Here is a 20,321-nt window from a genome sequence, read left to right as displayed (position 1 = left end):
AAACAAACAGAAGCCGTCACCATAGTCAGTGATTCAGTATCCATTGGATCTGAAATGCTATAATTGTTCTGTGTTATCTCTGTTTACATATATCTTTGCCTCTGAGTGAGAAGTCCTTTGAAATATAAACAATCGAAGTTTTTCCTCATTGAATTCATGTTCAATTGAGGCGTAGATTTGTTGCGGGAGCGTTGAGTCGCTTCGCCTATGCTTATCAACAGGTGCAGCTAATAAAACCCCGCTAGATTCACTCACTAATTCTTGTGCTTGTTTTTGTTGAGATGATGAAGTTTGCACTGGGCTCTGAGGGCAATTGATTATTTAATTGCTTGTTTTGATGCATAATGCAGCCTAGAAAGCTAGTCTGATCATTTTTTTATTTTTTTTAAATAAATATATTTTTGTTATTTTGTATTTGCGATGATGATTGAACTTGCATCCCAGCTCACTATGAGACCTTAATATGTTTAAGGCTCTTGATTACAACCAGTTCACTTTTAATCTGAGCTTTTTTATTTGATTATTTGAAACAAATTTTAGTTTGTGCAATGATGATGAAACGATCTAATCCCAGCTCTATGAGATCTTAATTTGTTTAAGGTCCAGGAATTACAATGTTTACTGTTTTATCTGAGCTTTTATTTTACATTTGTAAAGTTTACTGTGTAAGAGCATTCTCCACATAAGCTCAAAGTGTACATGTTTTTATTTTTACAATTTTTCTTTTATAAATGATAAAAAGAAAAATATGATGTTGGTAGGAATTGAACTCAGTATCTTATTTTTTAGATGTTTATGGCTTACCAACTCAACTAGAATGAATTGATGTTATTGATGTTATTCTTCTTTTTTTTCTTAATTATTATAGATTCAAAACCTTCATTTTATTACTTTTAAAACACATACAAATTATTCTTACTAATTTATGTATTTTAGAAAATTATTTTTATCTTAAGAATCTATAAGATGTGTTAATATATATATATATATATATATATATATATATATAGATAATTAAATTTAACCTTAGATAATTAAATTTAACCTTTTTATTTTACTTTTTAACCACCCATGTATCACACGGATTATATTCTAGTTTATATGATTCTTCAATTTTTACAGTGTTCTCTCTACAGGTTAGTTAAAAAAAATTTTCTTGTACTTTAATTTTTATAGTGTTTTTCTTCACCATATAATTTAAAAAAAAAATAACTATCCTTTTCTCAAATTTACAAAAAATTATTACCTTTTATTTCTGTCCTATAATTTTACACTCATAAATACTCAAAACCCCACTATAATTTACAATTTCTTTCACAAAATTTGGGGATAGTATGTGAATACTCCAACAAATTGATGACTTTGTTCCCAATGATTAAGAATTTGACCATGCTAATTCTGACATTGATGAATTCATTTATTTATTAATGAGGGAACGAGTTATCTCTATTTCTTTAGTTTGTTTTGTTTTAATGTTTTGTAATTTGATAATTTGTAAATAATTTGTTTATGGAGGGATCATTAGGGCTGTCATTTTGTGTTAGCATGTTTTACAGGCTTGGAAAATGCTAATTGAGTTTTATTTTAGCTTTTTGGAAAAAGTTAAAAAAAGCAGCTTTTAAAAGCCTCAAGTCCATGTTTTTTAAAATGGTTTTTAGAAGAAAACCAATAAGCATTTTTCAAACACTATCCTAAACACTTTTATTTGGTGTCCATGGAAAGAAATAAAAACTGTAGAACCAAACAATTCAAATGAAGATAAAAATAGATGCCATGATGGTTTTGTAAACACGAGCTAGATGATGTGAGCGCGGTTACGGTGTGGTTTCAACACGAACATCAACTCGGCTCCGGTCCGGTTTCAACTGGTCATAGAATCTGGCGTTCGAGCACAAGTTATAGACTTTGGTATGAATCAAGACATGTATGTATGTTATATTTGTTATTCTCGTTTAAATTTGTATACGGTATATCTACTATAATTTTCCAAATTGTGTAAAGAGATTATTCATTTGTTTTATTAGTATTGTTTAATAAAATCGTAACACGTGTTAGATACATGAAAATGGTGATTGACATGTACCTTATGTAACGTGCACACTGATTGCATCCTTGCAATATAAAGACCTCGTGCTCAATGGTTTTTCCATACCGCATTTAACAACATATATTTAATGTTTGTCTAGTGTATGCTATATACAAGTTGGATACTCACCTTTTAGCTTTTATAGCTTGCTCTTACACTTACCTATGGGATAGAGGAAGAGGAAAAAACCAAATATTTCACATAGTGCTTTTAAACAATCTGATTTATTTCTTAGGGCTCAAAATTTTTGAGCAAAAACAGTTAAAACTATGAAGATTTTTATACTAAAAAGCTTATATTTAACATTACTGAGCAAAAAAGGAACAGGGTAACCAGTGTCACCCGGGTCACAAGCTTTGCCAATACTGGTTTTTTTCACATATTTCTAAGCCTAAAAAGTATTGTAGGTTTCAATGTATTAAATTAATGATGGCATAAATGCATTCAACACAAAATTACAAGGTATCAAATAAAGGCTCAATTGCTCAATGATATTGGTTATTGGGGGATGAAAATAGAAAACCCAAATCGCCAACAATGGCATCACTGTTACTTTTATGCAATCTGGACATCAACGTTGATCATGACCCCTTTGTAGAAACTCAAATAAGGTAACTTTAAGAACTTGAACCAGGTAGGAATCAGTTCTGGTTTTCATCAAAGTCAAAAACTGGGTAGAGATGGGAACTTGCTCCAGGTAGGGATTCAGGTTTTGACCGGTTTGGCCCATATTGGTTTTTGGCCTGTTCGGTTTATTTTTTGACTGGGTAGAGATGGAACTGGTTTGATCATATTTGAGGCTTTTCGTTAAAATACTCATGTTAGACATGCGAAAGTTGACAAGTGAAAAATATTCATGGTCCAACTATTCAGTCTATTTCGGATAGATATTTTCATAAAGTTTTGGTGAGTTGAGTCATAATTTTACCTTAGAAAGTAATAAAAATTGGTGGTAGCATTCATTGATGAACCCTAAAATGGCAACATAGAATTCTTATACGAAATTCAAATCATAATTACTTTGCTCTATTCATTTGGTTAGTGCTAATTGCTAAACTTTCTCATCCTCCCACTAATTAATATTTCATTCATATTAACTTTCTAAAAAGATATCAGAGAGTTGTATTTGACTATACAAATTGTGATTTAAGTGTAATTTAACCGTGATCAGGAATTAGGAGATAAAAAGTGATTAAATGTGTACAACACATAAACGATTTTGTGGCATCTAACTTAAATCTCAATCAATCCGAAACATTAAACACAAACAAGTCTTCAAAATCAAACCATAAGAAGGAATAAAACAGCAGAATAGACAAATCATACTAAGCACACAAATAAACGAGTTGAACGCAAACTGAGTAACTATTATATCATGTGTATTTCTTGAAACCTTTTGGACAATACTAATTTCTATTTTCCATAACTAAAGTAACATACCGTAACAAAGATAAAAGGATTATCATTGATAGATACAAAACCTAATTTTTACCGTCACAACTCTATCTCGACTTCAGATCCGGTATGAGCATACAAAAACCTAAGATTATATTATTGTAATTTGTAAATATTTACTTTCTCTACTCTTTAAATATACCGGTGATTAATACAATGGGTATTCTGCAGTATTCATATTAACAAAGCAACAAGAATACATATATGTTTTAAGCCTCACATGAGTGACTTTATACAACTTCAAAATATGTATGATGTGTCTTTCTAGGAGTCTAGGTATAAAAGGGATATGATATTCGTACACCCTCTCATAACTCACGCACGCTACATACGATCGAATAGGGGTTATACGGTCATATGAAACCCCACGTAAAATGGTGTGTGGATAAGTGAAAGGTGTGCGGATAACCAGAGCCTTATAAAATCAAGAAGTTACTACCACAAACAATAAAACATGACACTAGTACAGAAACCATTTTTTAGATGGTTAGAAAAAACATTTTTGAAGAGTTTTTTCTTTTTTAAAAAAAAAACTTGCCAAAAAAATATATTCAAAATTAGGAAAAACGCCTCAAAAATGGAAAACGTCTCAAAAGATTGATTATTTTCGCCATGTTCCCGACTCCCGAGTTTATAACGAAAGAAAGAAAGGAAATGAAGGTCTTTCCTTCTCTTTCTCTTATCTTCCTTTCCCATCGCTTCTTCCTTTTTCCTTTCATTTCCTTCCAATTTGGAAGGAAACCAATCCCCCCATTTTACTCATTTCTCTTTTCATTCCCTCCATCCCTTTAATAAAACTCGGGAACACACATATTATTCAATCCTTCTATTTCTTTCCTTAAATGAAACTCAAACTCGAGAACACAACCTTCCCATTCTTTCCCTCCCTTTCCTTTCTTCCCTTAAGTAAAACTCGGGAACATAGTGTTCATAGTAGTTTCTAATTTTAGAAGGGGTTGGACGGTTGCTTTGCATACAAGGAGGGTTTAAATGGAAAATGGCCATACATGTTGTGATGATTCTAGAAGCCCTAATTCGCTCATTAGCATAGAGCTGACAATCCGGGTACCTGTTTAGACACGATAAAACATGTTTAGCAAAAATGTACACTATGCAATTTTATATTTTTTTGAAAAAAAATAATTAAAATTAGGAGGTTATGATTTCTCATTTTTAATACATAAACCATATAGCTGTCACACTCAAACTACCAAAGCCAAGTGTTAAACGAGTCGTTCATATTTGATACTTGTGTTAATCGAGTTGTCTCTAACATGTTAAAGACAATAAGACACGAACTGTCAGCCCTACAATAGCGTCTTTGTCTCGTTTAGATATTCTCTCATCTTTCTCTCCGTGTAGAAAGATCTTTAGCTTGTATATGGTCTTGATCTTCACATATCGTGATAATCTATATAGTTTTGATCATCATCTCTTGTGATTGTTTTTATTTGTTGATTTATTTGATAGTTTCATCCTGTTGAAGTTGTTCAATCGAAGGTGGCAGCGATGGTGGTTTGTTGGCAAAGCCAAAAGTTGTTCATCATTAGGTGGATTCTATATGTATACCTTTTTTGTGATGATAATTACTTGGGTCTTGTAAAATCACTTAAAAGTTCAATAAACGGGACTTAAGAATGAAATTAACTGATTAAATGAATTTATATTCTCTAGTTACTTAGGATTGCATTGACTAAGCTTGGATGTCAATTTCCACAAAAATGCTGAAAATTCTACTTGGTTTCTCTTTTGAATCTCATCTCAAAACACAAACTAACACATTGCACCTAGAGAAATATGTGAGTTCCAAACGTCTGTTAAAAAAATGAGGCGAAGTATCGTGTCCAAACCTTATTTTTATTACCAATCGTGTAATAATTTTTATCTAATTATGTTCATATTAGCCTTTTTCCACTGATGGGCATGTGGGTTTTCTACGAAACTGAAGATAACTTAGAGCCGCTTAAGGGTTCCGTATGGCTAGATTGGCAAGCTAGAGGTGGCCTTTTGCCGTTCCCATAAAGGTACAATTCCCTGCTTATTAAAAAACAATCATAATAAACACTTTTAAACTTGCAATATAATCATTTATTACTCTATTGAAAATTCAATTTTAATGTAATCATCTATTACTATTTATCTGTATTATGAGTTTTTAACTATTGCCTTAAATCAATATATTATTATATAGGTTCAACCAATTGGGTCATCTTATTTTTTCGAAAATACAAAATTATTATTTTTAACTATGATATAATTATCGATATTTCATCACTCAATAGTAGAAATCTTCACCTATTTAAACAACTCCCTTTAATTCATATTTCAACTAGTTACCTCCTTCAAGAAAAAAAAAAGGTAAACTTTGCAATCATACGAACTTACAATGTATAATTAGTTTTTTTTCCCTTGGTTTTGTTTTCTCTATAAAGTTATCGTTTTTATGATAGTTTACATATGTTTTTAGTGTTATGGCAATTACTTTGAAGAAGACATGGCTCGTGATCCTTATAGCCCTAGTGCTGGTATCAGGTACCACTAAAGCGGACTCAGATCTAGGGCGAAAAGGTGGGTTTGGACCAACAAAGAATCCAGTGACTGGAAATACCGAAAATGACAAAGGGGACGCAAGAGTTGATACTCATCACAAGTATTTCTCTGTAAATCGTCCAGATGGTGGCAACTAGTTGCTTAAAAATCTTATGTCACCTTTCACGAGGTATGTTCGTGATGTTGTTTATGAGTGAATAATGTCAATCGGGTGGGATCAACTCGAATCTTTGACTAATGTGTGTTTTCTTCTCTTTTTATTTTCCAGTTTGGTTGTTTTTGTATGATAAATTAAGAAAATCACATGTGCTATATATGGGTTTGTCATTGTATGCTGTATCAAACCATTTCGACATATGTTTCTAAGTAAAAGGCCAAAAAACGCAAGTCGTGGTAATATTGTGGACTTCAAAAGTATATATTACAAAACTTTTGGACGTATTCTTAGTCCGTTGATAAGTTTGACAACAAATCATGGACAACGCATCAACTTTTTTTTAATTTTTTTTTATTTCATATATATTTTTGATAAAAAAAAAGGATCCAGTTACAATAAAGAGATAGCTAAGCGGGTAACAAGCTGTGTATGAATTATACACCTATTACACTTGGTATTTCAAAAATTATAAAAAAAGTAAACGCTCAGACCAAAATTTCAAAAGATGGACCGAACTGATAAACCAATTTAAGAAATCTCAAACTGGACAAACTGACTGATAAATCTCAAACCGACTAAACTGACCAAGTTACTTCAATTTAAACTCATGAGAAATATTTGGTCGACTTACTTATTTGTCAACTCTCACTCTAGAGCCACTTACAAGTTTCTACAAACCGTAAAATATGAAATTGACAAAAAGAAAAAGATTGGGCTTGAACAGTGAAGTTGAGCTTTGAATTGACATGTTTAACATGAAGTAGCTGGAATCTTTAAAATGTGTAGCAGGCATATTGGTTTATTACATGGCAGGCATATTATTTAATTTAAGGTGCTTTTGTTGATCATGTTATCTCCACTAATTGTTGGTGATAGCAAAAACATGACTAAGGGGGTGTTTGGATGAGCTTTTAAAATTGTTTTTTTTTTGCTAATTTGCTTTTTGAAAAGCAAAAGCAACTTTTAAAAAGTTTCATTGTGAAGTTTTTAAAGGAACTTTGCCAAACACATTTTGCTTTTCAACAAACGAACAAGCAAATGAGCCATGAGGGTTTCCCACTAGTGATTTCCTCTTCCTCCCGGGTAGGTAAGCCGGGCCACTACGTTTTGTTCTTCAAACGGAAGGCTGATCCATTAAACAAGATGATCCCGGGTGCCCTGGCCTTTGTCTTTAGATAAGAAAAAAAAGGGGGAAAAAAGAGAAACTATTGGCTTGAGTATCAGATTTTCACATGAGAAATTTAACAAAGCAACTGAAATAGTAAGTAGACTGTCGTATGCCACGTGACCATAGGGTAGATTGTTTTCTAATTTTCTCCAGTCTATTGCCATAAACAATTCAAGACTAACCAAAATTGCAGATATGCTATCACCATATAGATTTTGTTTACTTATATCCTAACACAACTGTATTAAACGGAAACACTAAAACTTCAGAAATAACAAAAGTAACTCTGTTATCTATTAATGTCCTACCATAATTGTATTAAATGTGTGTTCTTTCTTCTGTGGCCGTTAATCGCGATTCAACAATCACCTACCTAACACGAGATGAAAAGAAAATGACAAGAAAATAAACAAAGACACCTGCTATCAGAATCCCAGCATATACAAAACTTTGTGATGTTTGTTTTGGGGACTTGAACTTTATTTCACAGCATTTCATTTTTTCCTTTTCAATCTCCAAAACATGTTCCACATACCTGCATTCACAAACACCATTATAAACAAACATAATACATATAGAATCACGTACTCGCATAAACAAAACTTACTGTTGTGTTAAAATGGAACTTTGAAGAATTTCAGTGCTGTTTGCATTTGCATCTTGTAGACGATGATCATAAAGAAGCGAAGATAAATCCACAAGTTGTTCTTCAAGACCCTGTTATTTATTCAACAAAAGACATGTTATTTAGTGAGATATAAAACATGTATAAACATTAAAGAAAAAACTTACATCCAGATAAGTTTCAAGCCTTTCAACTAGTTCATGAGGAAAAGGCTCAGGCAAGTTTGTCTCTTTTTTGTAAAACTTTTCTATCCATAACTCAGTGGTTGTTTTATTCTTCTTGCCCTTTACGGGTTCACCGAGAGGCGTTTTCAAATACTCTCCCGCAAAAGCTTGGACCGACTATTACAGATCATTAAACAAAATAATAATAATGACAACAGTGATGAAGATGATAATAATGATAAGAACAAAAATAGACCATGTTTTACCTCTGATGTCTCTCGGATCCTGTGAAGAGCAGAATCTACACGCGCATATATTGTGTTTCTCTGTTGAAATCAAATCACCCCAAGAAATTTTAAGTTTTTTAGGCTCATTACAATTTAGTCTAGTTTTAATAACTTTTTAGGTCAAAAACATTATTATTTACATTTACTTTTAATTGGTTTTAGCTCAATTGTGCTCATTCGTTTACATTCGTGCACCGTTCATTTATATTACTAATAAATGGAACATAAACAAGCACGAACACGTGCTCGTTTCGATCGTTTGTTCGGTTAAAGTTAAAACGAACGGACACGAACATGCCCCAGTCATGTTCGTTCGGTTCATTTACATGCCTAGTCACAGAAATTAGTAAATCCTATAGTTGTGATAATCATTAAAAGAAAAAAGCCGAGGGGTAAAAAAGGAAGAATATGTGTCTTACCAATGCAACATCCTGAAGCAGTTGACTGACCCGAGAAACATTAGAAAATGGTCCAAACGGATGAAACCCAGCAGCCAATAGCCAATTGACAACTGGTCTCTCATGAATATGAGAAGCCTTTTCATAAGGTGCACTTAATCCACCGACAACCGAAGCCAATCCTGCCACTATATGGCGTTGCGCTTGTGATGGAAAAACATGCCTTCTCTCGGTTTCTGAGACATAACTAAACAACAAATGGCAAATCAGTAAATACATAAAATAATATTTGTTACAATATATAATTATATAATATATCCCAACCTTAAAGGTATCTTCTCACTTTGATGTTGAAGTACAATAACAACATCGTTACTTGTCCACAAAAGGCTTTCATCATCCATCAAAAGGTGTGGGTCCACATCAGCTAATGACAGAACAAAACTGCAAAAAAAGAGAGTTTTCTAACTTATCTTTATTTATCCTTCTAGAAGATTCAATTCAACATGTAACTAAATTACTTACACAGGAACCACTCGTGTTCCATAGGTACGATATAGGTCCCCTTGTTTCTTTTGCACAGTTTTAGTTTTCTTCTTTCGGGATATAACGCTAGTACCCCAAATAGGTTTACGCTTTAGAATTGAATCACTCACATCATCTGATGCATCCATCCAATGCTATGAAATATAGATATAATGCCGGTTTATAAGTGTGGCATTAAAATAATAATAAACTTATGATAAAGTTAGACTAACCTGACGGAGAAAAAATTTATCAGAAAGGGATGGATGGGAGATCTCGAGTAAACCAGCAGCTAGTACGTCAGCCGATCGTTCCATTTCCTATATTATAAATACGTGCTTGTATTATAAGAAATTATAATGTAAAAATATAAGATCAACCGATCATTTATGTCCATTTAAGTTTGTTTATTGATGTCCGTTTACGTCTGTTCTTTCACATACCTTTGCTTATAAGCGTTTTTATGTTTGTTCGTTTAAACATTCGTTCAAATTAATGTATTATTAATATCAATTTGAGATATTTTTCATATTTTGAAACCCTTTGTTCACTTTTAAAATATTGGATGTAATGATGACGGCCTATTAAACTTTAATTTGGATATTCACATTTACTTTAAACTGGTATATGTTTATTTCATTCATTTATGTTTGGTTATGTTCATATGTGTTTATGGTTGTGAACTGTTCATTTACAGTGTTAACTATTAACCAACGAACATATACGAACACGAACATGAACAATTAGATCCGTTCATTTAAGTGTTCACGGTCGTTCATTTGTTTGGTTAAGTTAAACAAACAAACATGAACAAACCTTTTTTGTATTTGTTTGGTTCATTTACAGGCCTAAATTCTTACCTCTTTAAGGATTGCACCATCAAGATATGTCTTTGTATGCACGTGAAAACGTCCGTCTTTTTTTGTTTCTTGGAGTGAATGACCACGCATAGCTTTTGAAACTGCAATTGCCAGTTTTTCATGAAGATGTAATGAATGTGAACCACCAACAATCACCACATCTTCTCCTTTGTGTACCATCATCTTAACCTGAAAACATGAAGATGAAATATTATATACTGGAAAAAGACGATATTGCCCCCAAATAAAAAGAAATAAACTTTTTGAAGAAAACTGCACCTCAGACTCAATGGCTTCAATATCTATACTGTAGTTCTGGCCTTTTTCCATGATATTATACCGGTTATGATTTTGTAGCACAATTATTGGAATAAGCAACCGTGTTGCAAGATCTACAGTTTCAAACCTGAATCCGCCGTACGCAATTGCCAGATATTAATAACAAATAAAACAAAATCATATTAAAAACCACAAGCTGTACAAATCTTAATCATACCTGACATCTGGAGCAATAACATGCTGAACTGTAATGCCAATCAAAGCAGCAAGTTGACCAATAAAGTTGTCATGCGTGGTAGAATGATCATTAGCAGAAATCGAGCTTTTAACAGACATTGCGTTTCGCAAACCGTGGAAGGGTTTTTGAACTAACACTTCCTTCTTCAGTTTCAATCTTTCCATATGTGCATGGGCCCGCTGAGATATCAATTACAACAAACCTGCCACCATTTAAAGTCAATTTATATTTTTGAAGTTTTTAACGAGTACAAGTAGTAATACACTTTCTAATCAAGATAATTAGTGACAAGTATGATGTACCTGCCCGATCCAAGCCACACTTGAGATGCCCCGCCTCCGTTATAATGGTATCGATAAATATAGCCTCCCTCTTGTTGTTTAATATCTTCTTCGGTTAAATGATTCGGTTTTGCATACATTAAACCATCAAGATCAATATCTTTATTCCTAGGATCCATTCTAACCTGCAAAACAAATAACCACAAAAGAAACATATGTCACTAGGCCTGCGAATGAACCAATGCTCGGTGAACCATTTGACAGGAAGTTCCTTTATTTAATAAATGAATGAACACGAACACATGTCACGTTCGTTCATTCATGTTCGTGAGAGCTCATTTGCATTCGTTTATGTTCCTTAGTTTACGTTCATTTATTTTCGTTAGTTTATGTTTGTTTAAGTTCGTTTGTTCACGTTCGTCGTTATGTTCATTTGAAATTTTTGCCCCGCTACACCTGAGTTTAGTTTTAATAACTTTTTAAGTCTGGCACATTGTTCTTCATATTATATAAAAACTGGCTTTATCCAGTTATGTTCGTCTATACTGTTAATGAATGAACATAAACGAACACGAGCATGTATATTTTCTTAAAGAACGGACACGGACAAGAAATCCATGCTCGGTTAAAATTAAGCAAATGAACATGAACATGCTCCGTTCATGTTCGTTTGGTTCACTTAACAAGCTTATATGCCACTAATTAAACGGTGAATGATTACAGAAAACGAGGGATGTTAAACTGTTAAATGCACCTTATCAAAATTCACAATAAATATTGCTGTTGGCATAGGTCGGTCTGCCTCATCAGCATTATATCCCATATTCTCATAGTCAAACAAGTAAGAATAAAGTTTCTGAAACTCTGGCTCCACAACCGATGCATCCACCTCAAACGCAGGAACTTCCCTTCCAAAATCAGCCTAAAAGTAACACATATAAAAGGTAAGTTAATATCAAAATTATATACCCAACCATAAAAGTTACTAGTTAAAGCCTGAAAATTGCAATCATGAAATCACCTCTCTGGCGGTTCCAGCTGGAACCATTGCTGCTTTCAGAGCCTTTTCAAGTGCTATCAGTTCTGGTTGTGCAGCCTGTAATAATGACAAGTTTACAAACACTCAAAATAAGTTGTTATGAAAAGTGAAAACAAATGAAAAAATAAGAGTTAGAAAAATCTGCTTACTGGAAATGCACTGAACACCATGTGATGCTCAATATCAAGAGGTTCACCAGTCTCTAAACATGAAGGCCTGTGAGACGGAAAGCCTACTCGAAGAAATTCTTCTAGTTTCTGTGAATCTAATGTGTATCTATAACCTCCATCTCCACTGAAACCAATGAGGACAACATTTACTTCAAGTGGAACTTGGAATGGAACCTGCATCAATTGCATCACACAAGTAACCAAAAGAGCCTCAAAATTAGGTTTAATATTCAAAATTTGGTAAATAACTGCAGAGCTATCTTAATCCACTCAAACTGTAACCAAATTAACGCTAGCTAATACGGATTCAGAAACGTGCTTTCGTGAAATTAATTGAAATTAACAGCAAAATATGAAACCTAAAAATGCCCTCACAATCAGGATTAGTATTTCAAATTAGGTGAATAAACTGTAGAGCTATTTGAATTAATGAATTACATGTAGGGATACAAACGAGCTGAGCTAGTGAGCTGCTCGTGAGCTACTCGAGATCAGCTCGTGAAAACGCTCAATCAAGCCGAGCTTAAACGAGCCCGAGCCCGAGCCCGAGCCCGAGCTCGAGCTTAAAAGTAAGCTCGTTTAATAAACGAGCCCGAGCCCGAGCCTGAGCTTTACTTATCGAGCTTGAGCCGGCTCGCGAGCCTAAAGGAGCCTTTCGTCATTAATATAAGTTTTACAATATATATTTATATATCACTACTTATTAATTAATCTACACAATGTTATGAAAAAATCAGTAAATAATATATATTATGTTATATATAAAATGATAATTAAAAAAAAAGCCATGACTATAAATATACAAAAACTAATTAAGAAATAGTACTTGAAAAACTACTCACGAGCTCGATCTCTGTGAATGTTAAACGAGCTGAGACGAAGGCTTTTGCACCCCTAGATATTACCTATAGTTTAACCTGGTTAATCTACTGAAACTGTATCCTCCAATTTCATGCGTGAAACCTAAAAACTAGGTGGATTAATAATTTGATGTATGATCGTGAAGCACAATTGATGGAATTGAATAACCTGAGCGCGAGAATGGAGCATAGAGCGAACATCCGATCGAACGGTTTCTTTGACGTCTTGAAAGGCGCTGTGGTGCCATTGAGGATGGCCAGGATCTCTTCTGTAAGCTTGAGTGGCCGCTGATTCTGAAGCTTTCAGTACAAGTATTATTATCGCAAGTAAAGGTAAGAACAAGCCACCAATCAAACCCATTTTTGAACCCTAATTTTGCTGCTTATTGATTCTTCATGTTTTTAAACGTTTCCCGGAATGGCGTTTACTGGTGAAGACTAACGCCGTGTGGTTTTACCAAACCCACCCTCTTTTAAATAATCATACCAAAGGAAGTCGGTAGGTAACGGTTCGATACGATAATAAAATACAGCTTTTACCCTATGTATGTTAATGATTTGGTTGTGTGAACTGCTATTAACAACTTCGATTCAAGTCAAATTTATATCGAGGGATTGTAAAATATAAGTAAGTCGTAACGGCATAGTTAGTGATAAAAGTAACTATTTCTCAACTTACCAATGGTTCTCTTAGGATCCTTACCCTATATATATATATATATTAAAAACCAAATTTTCATATGCTCACTAAATCAACTATTCATCAACTTTGAATATTAACCACATGTTTTTTATTTTTTTTTTCTTATTTTGCTTCGGTTGGTGAATATGAACCACATATTTATTTTAAAAAGTTATCAATATTTTATGTTATTGGTTTAAAATTAGGAGTGGATTCTTCTTCTATTTAAAACAAGAACTTCCTAGCCGACGTCCCATTCTTCTTCGTTTGTGTTCGTGAAAACATAATAATGTCTGGCTTTGATGTCTGTGATGATTTAATTGTTCAAATCTTTGCAAGACTACCACCTAAATCCATCATCCGGTTCCGATCACTCTCCAAATACTAGCATTCTCGTCTTCTTAGCCCCGAATTCCTCCACCTTCACCGCCTTCGATGTTCTAAAAACCCTCCAAAAGTTATCATCAGGCACATCATTGGTGGTGAAAAACACGAGTATAAAGACATTACACTCGTGGGACCAGTTGCCGTTAGACCCTGATTCTGGGTTTGTCGGCATACCCGGAGTTGAATTCCCCTATTATCTGATATGTTCGGTTATTAGTTCTTGTAATGGAATTCTATGCCTGTACAAGTATAACCTGTGGGAAAATGGTCTACTCTTGGAAAAAATAACATTTATTCATATGATTTACAACCTTTAATCCTTAACCAATAACCAGATTTCAAGTATGGCATACAAAATATAATTCATACAAACATTGCATACCAATTCTCAAAAAAATTACCAAGCAGACATTAGATTATTATCAAGTGAGAAATTCAAGAAATAATAAAGCCATAAAGGAACATCATATCTATCTCAACACACTTGTTTCTTTTGAACAAAAAGGTTTCTATTTTATTTTATAATTTTTAGCAAATTAAATAATCTACTTAAGCTTGTTTTTCACAATTCAAATACCATGTAACTGATTCATATACTCTATACAAAGTGTTCCTTAAGGATCACAACACAATGGCTTATAGTGTCTGATTTATCAGACGACAACTCTGCACAACGCTGCCACATCAGCATAACAAACCCAACCAACTCAACCCGATGCATGGCCCCACAACCCACATGAAACACTTTTCATGACAAAAAAAAACAATTATATAGTCTTCTACAACTCCTTTGAGTTGTTTTTCAGCGATAGCTGCAGTTGTGGTGGTGGCTGTGGTACGCGATGCCTGAAGTTGTAATGTGAACTTCTTTTGCAATTCTTTAAGTCTATCTAGTATTTCTTGGAATGTCGGTCGGGATTGTGGGTCACTGAAAAAATGGATTAGTAAGACTTTGACTTAAAGTTAAACAGTCAACTTTCTGCGTTAAAAATACAAACCTGCAACAGCAGCTTTCGATAAGAGAAGCCCATTGCGGATCCACGTCTTTTGGTATATCAAGTTGTTGATTCATGAACCCTACGGCTCCGATTACCTGCAAATACAAACACACTTCAACTTTACTTTTGTTGACCATTGACTTATGCCCCCCCCCCCCCCCCGATACTAGTGAAAGCTGGATTCGAACATAAGACATCTATTAGAGGTGAATCTTTACGGCTACATGAACAAATTAAAAAAACCACTAAACTTGACCTTAAAAGTCAAGCTTTATATTTGTTGACCATTGACTCACGGGCCCACCAATACTGTGCTGACCAGTGGGGCCCACTCAACCAGGGAAAACTGGATTCGAACCTGAGACCTCTCAGATGCTTACCATTGTGCCACCCTTTGAAGGTTGCATTTTGACTTTCGAGGTCAAACACATAAAGTTGACCTTAAAAGTCAAACTTTGGAATAGAACACGCACCTGCATCGAGTTAAGACTATCCCAAGGGATCTTCTCGGTGGTGAGTTCCCATAATACCACCCCGAAGCTGTATATATCAGACCTGCATATTCAAAACAACATTATTGTTTATTACCAATAAATAATTTTATACACATTCAACATTTGTCAAACGAAAATGATCGTTTCCGGTTAGAGCTTACTTTTCATCCGCTTGTTCATTCCGAAGAACCTCGGGAGCCATCCACTGCGGCTAAAACCGAAAAAAAAAAACAAAAAAACAAAAAAAACTGTCAAAACTACTAAACTACCATTGAATGATGGCAACTTAAATAAATCAAGAAGGGGACATAGGTAAATAAGCAATACCGTTCCCTTCCCCGTCTTTGTTGTCAGGTATGTTTCATGCTTAAGACGCGAGAGACCAAAATCCCCAACCTGTTTTTTTGCAACAAAAAAAACGATAAATAAAGAAAAAGTAAGAAAACATTATTCATAATTTCATATTTAATCAAATAAAGCAACAAACCTTCACATTCCAATTCCTGTCAACAAGAAGATTTGAAGATTTTAAATCGCGATGAATGATGGGCGGGTGACAATGATGAAGATAGTTCATGCCTCGGGCCTATACGAAAATAAACGGGCCCCACAAAACAAAATCTGTTAAAGTTAACATTTACATGCAAGCAAACAAACAAACAGAAAATCATAAATAACATTTGACTTACTATATCCATTGCCATAAGAACTCGGCGTCTCCAATCTAATTTAGTTGTATTTCTTTGAAGCAACCGAAACAAACTTCCCCTACATAAAATAACATAACTACATTTAGCACATTAACGACTTGTGAAAATGACTAAAATTCCCTTCATTAAAATATTTATTACCGAGGAAGGAACTCAGTGACAATGCATAGGCGTTGAGGTGAAGTTACCGCGCCCATGAAGAGTAGAATATTGGGATGTCGAAGGCGTTTCATGAGAGATACCTTCAAATGAAAAATAAATATTATTTTTAGTCACACAATTTTCATCAAATATGCAACATTTTCTTTTTACATGATTATTTGAATATGTATAACTACCTCTTGTCTGAATGATAATATCACATCGTCTGAATATTCTTGCCTCGAGAAAACCTTGACCGCAACATCCTGCATACACAATCAAAACATTTGAGAACCACGACATCTGGTTGAACATATTGTAAAATGACTAAAATACCCTTCAATATCAACATTAATAAAGAACGTACCGAGCCATACCACATTGCATGGTATACCGTCCCACACGAACCTAATAAAAACATCAAAAGCTTTTAGTATCTAACCACATGTGAAATGACTAAAATACCCTTCAGTGTTTAAAAATTATACCTTGCCCAATTTGTTCTCCAATTATTAAATCTTCCCACAAAATTTCACAATCCAAACTATCAGTATCCATATCAACTTTATTTATTGCGCTACTATTTGTGCTACCACAACTACTTGCACTGCTCGTGCTATTAACGTTAAATGAAGACCATGAACCCGGAGCCTCGTTCCTATTAATATTTTCCCACGGTTGACTTTCTACTTTCGATGAGCCCATTTGTTGATCTGAGTCTTGTTCTTGATCATTATGCAACCAATGCAGACCAAACCGACCCGTTTTTGAATCCCGTTCTCTTTCCCCTTTCCATGGCCATGTAATTCCTTTTTTGCCCATCCATGCTTCGGCTTTTGAGGATAGAATCTTGTGAATACCAGGTTTAGATTCATTTTCATCACCGGAATCTGTTGATGGTTTGACTATAAATGGTGATTGGGGAATATCACCCCTTGGGGTGCTGGCTCCGCTTGAATATCCGTCATTATGGTAAGTGACGTTTTGGTCATTTTCGGAATAATGACCATCTTCGCCCCTGCCATCGTTATGCATGGTGTTCTCGCCAGCTTTTATTTTTGATTTGACTTTGTTGCTGACTTTTGAAGCCTGTTTTTTTGAGTTTTCACTAATCAAGATTCATTGATGTATGATATGAATTTAGGGGAGCTAAATGGGTCAGGTTCGCAGGTTGGCCGGTCCAACCTGACATGGACCTGAAAATCGTGTCAGATATGTGAACCCGAGCACGACATGGATATTCATGAGATGACATGAGCATGATCTGTTTGACCTGAATTTTTTATTTTTTATTTTTTATGTATATAATAATACTTTTAATTTACATTTCTACAAGAAAAAATTACAATGCAACTTAGATACCTGACCAATTTAACTTATGACACATAAAAATATATTAAAAAATAAATGGATTAAACAGGTCAGCCGGTGGACCGGTCGGCTTGACACAAAGACAGCCCGTTTTTGCTAAACGAATTCGCGGGGTTCAACCAATAACCAACCCAAACCCGCTAATACCAAATTCAAACCAGTGAATTTCATGTTAGGTCCGTATCGTTTTAGAAACCCAAACTTGCAAATTCTGTGCTGGTAAGGGCACTTTTAAGCAAACTGGATCACTTTTATCTTAATAAAAAATGGTTTATGAAACTTTATGCATAAAAATACACTTTCAGCAACTTTTGACCGGCCAGTTTAACTTGTTTCCTTTTCATCTATTTTTTTTACTTTAACCCATCTGACCCGTTAGAGACAAAACATAGCCTGACTATAGTATTATACACACTCATAAGTAAACAGGTCTAAATAAACAACCCAATACTAACCAAATCTGAAATCTTTGAGGCAATTGCAGTTTGTAGAGGTTGTTGAGGATCAAGCCCGAGTTTAGCTGAAGCAATCCTTCTCGGTGCACTAACATTCCCAACGGGCATCATTTCTACAAACGGGCGCGTATCACTTGATACGCATATAACCCCAATTAACTTCCCGTTTTCATCTCGAAATGGCGTGTGAGTTGCAAGAACGACAAACCTTTCCCCTCTTTTATTCCTAACCGGAAACTGGCCCGACCAGTGTTCACCCTTTGATGATTGTTGTAATATAGCGTCAGCTAACGGGTAATCATTAGGTTCTACTAAAAGCTCAAGGGGTGTTTTCGTGAGCGCTTCTGCAGCCGTGTAACCGTAAAGATTTTCAGCCATTCGGTTCCTACATACGTTTTGATCATCAAAACATGTTAAAGATGTTACCTTTTTTGTTTTCTTGAATTAACCCACAAAAAATGATTTCATATTGAGTCATTGACACAATTTATCGATTCCTACATAGTTTTTGATCATCTAAGATGCTAAAAATGTTACCTTTTTTTGTTTTCTTGAATTAATCCATAAAAATCAAGATTCCATATTGACAGTCTATCAGTTCATCCATAGTTTTCTAAACCAAGATCCATACTTTTGTAGTTATAGTTCTAAGTATACAAATGATAATTTTTTTTTAAATTCTTGAATTACACATGTTAAAAATGATAATTTTTTTGAAATTCTTGAATTAAACCATACAAAACAAGATACCATATTGACACAATCTATCGGTTCCTACATACTTTTTGATCTCAAACATGTTAAAAATGTGAACTTTTTAGTTTCTTGAACTAACCCACAGAAATCAAGATTCCATATTGACACAATCAATCTTAAAGGGGTGTTTGGATGCATGTTTTCGAAAGTGATTATGTGATATCGAATAATACTCACCAGTATATTATGTGACCTTGCAGATCAAATATATGCACGGATTGACCCATTGACTGCAATATGTTCAAGTACTGTGTTTCCGTCAGCTTCACAGCTGATGGCCCACAAACACCACCACTGTCCCTAGTGGCCGCGCCACCATACTCCCCAGTAGCGCGGCCACCAGCAGTGGAGGTGCTATTGGTGCCATCATTGCTGTAACTGACATCAATGCTGCGAGTTTCTCTCCTCAACGGAGACGAGTGTCGGAAAGACGTTGAGCCCATTTTGAAGGCGGCCATAGGGCCGCCTTCAAACACCCCACCAACGCCGCCCATGGTTCTCCTGCGAGGGCGGCGGGGAGATACCGAACTAGACCGTTGCCTGTCGGATTTATGCTTTTCTTCTGAAATTTTTAATTTTGAAATTTCTTGTTTGAGATGAGAATGGCTTTGTTCTAAATCATGGATCTTCTTTAACAGCTCCTCAGTTGGTGGTGCTTCATTCTTGTTATTACTATTATTATTATTATTATTATTATTATTATTATTATCCATTTTTCACACTAATACACACACTTTGAATTTAAGAATCAAGAAATTGGCTTCTTGAGCTCCAAGTTTTCATCTTTGATGAATCCAATATAAGAAAACCAAATTGGCAATCTTATTCTTCAATCTTTTCTGCAATATGATCAAGAAAACACCATCAAGAATTCAAATGAAATAAAAAATCCAATTTGACTTGCACATTGATCAATTAACCAATTACCCTTAAAACCCTTTTCACTAAACTTTATATTATTCAAAAAGATTAATAAAAACCCATGCTTGGTTGCATATATGCATACAACTCAAAAGAAGAACACACACATACACTACCTTTGAACAATACATAAGCTGATTGGTGATGAATGAATCAAGTGGAATATGGGCATGGAGAATTGATGATGATAAGATGCACCACTCCAGTTGGATGAAGTAATTGAATCTCTCTCTCTCTCTCTCAATATAAATCTCTTTCTATCTT

The 20,321-nt window shown here is 34.4% G+C and overlaps 1 protein-coding gene, 3 non-coding genes and 1 pseudogene across 5 annotated transcripts; 3 read left to right on the top strand and 2 right to left on the bottom strand.

Annotated features, from left to right (window-relative positions):
- The first annotated feature begins 277 nt into the window (after positions 1 to 277).
- On the top strand, positions 278 to 371 carry LOC143557664 (small nucleolar RNA snoR118). Its single transcript, XR_013139609.1, has one exon. It is a non-coding gene; the product is annotated as a small nucleolar RNA snoR118 (small nucleolar RNA).
- Positions 372 to 544: 173 nt separating this feature from the next.
- Positions 545 to 641, top strand: LOC143557662 (small nucleolar RNA snoR69Y). Its single transcript, XR_013139607.1, has one exon. It is a non-coding gene; the product is annotated as a small nucleolar RNA snoR69Y (small nucleolar RNA).
- Positions 642 to 1,364: 723 nt separating this feature from the next.
- On the top strand, positions 1,365 to 1,438 carry LOC143557663 (small nucleolar RNA snoR53Y). Its single transcript, XR_013139608.1, has one exon. It is a non-coding gene; the product is annotated as a small nucleolar RNA snoR53Y (small nucleolar RNA).
- A 6,347-nt stretch (positions 1,439 to 7,785) lies between these two features.
- Positions 7,786 to 13,503, bottom strand: LOC143557645 (uncharacterized; annotated as a pseudogene). The gene is made up of 16 exons (XR_013139605.1): positions 13,312 to 13,503; positions 12,262 to 12,456; positions 12,095 to 12,169; positions 11,828 to 11,995; positions 11,095 to 11,258; positions 10,772 to 10,994; positions 10,555 to 10,681; positions 10,276 to 10,464; positions 9,649 to 9,735; positions 9,416 to 9,570; positions 9,215 to 9,334; positions 8,912 to 9,137; positions 8,472 to 8,531; positions 8,209 to 8,382; positions 8,024 to 8,133; positions 7,786 to 7,951 (listed from the first exon to the last, which is right to left on the bottom strand). The product of XR_013139605.1 is annotated as an uncharacterized LOC143557645 (transcript).
- A 1,130-nt stretch (positions 13,504 to 14,633) lies between these two features.
- LOC143557646 (uncharacterized) lies at positions 14,634 to 19,781 on the bottom strand. Its single transcript, XM_077046676.1, has 13 exons — positions 19,314 to 19,781; positions 18,381 to 18,765; positions 17,043 to 17,643; positions 16,922 to 16,962; positions 16,752 to 16,820; positions 16,555 to 16,655; positions 16,393 to 16,471; positions 16,191 to 16,289; positions 16,031 to 16,099; positions 15,865 to 15,914; positions 15,683 to 15,764; positions 15,210 to 15,304; positions 14,634 to 15,139 (listed from the first exon to the last, which is right to left on the bottom strand). The coding sequence occupies exons 1-13, from the start codon at positions 19,628 to 19,630 to the stop codon at positions 14,896 to 14,898; spliced, it is 2,232 nt and encodes a 743-aa protein (XP_076902791.1). The 5' UTR covers positions 19,631 to 19,781; the 3' UTR covers positions 14,634 to 14,895.
- Between the last annotated feature and the right edge of the window lie 540 nt (positions 19,782 to 20,321).

Source organism: Bidens hawaiensis, unplaced genomic scaffold, assembly GCF_021521415.1.
Source record: "Bidens hawaiensis isolate Kalapana, Puna unplaced genomic scaffold, B.hawaiensis_p1.1 tig00019079_1, whole genome shotgun sequence".
NCBI lineage: Eukaryota > Viridiplantae > Streptophyta > Magnoliopsida > Asterales > Asteraceae > Bidens > Bidens hawaiensis.
The sequence above is the reverse complement of the archived record's forward strand: the minus strand, read 5'-3'. Positions and strand labels throughout refer to the sequence as shown.

Bases quoted from the DNA above. Each gene is read 5' to 3' on its own strand.
- LOC143557646 (XM_077046676.1), bottom strand. From the start codon at position 19,630: ATGGGCGGCGTTGGTGGGGTGTTTGAAGGCGGCCCTATGGCCGCCTTC. The intron at 16,656-16,751 runs GTAGTTATACAT...TTTCATTTGAAG, and splicing joins TATTATCATTCAGACAAGAG to GTATCTCTCATGAAACGCCT. The intron at 15,765-15,864 runs GTAAGCTCTAAC...TTGAATATGCAG, and splicing joins AATGAACAAGCGGATGAAAA to GTCTGATATATACAGCTTCG.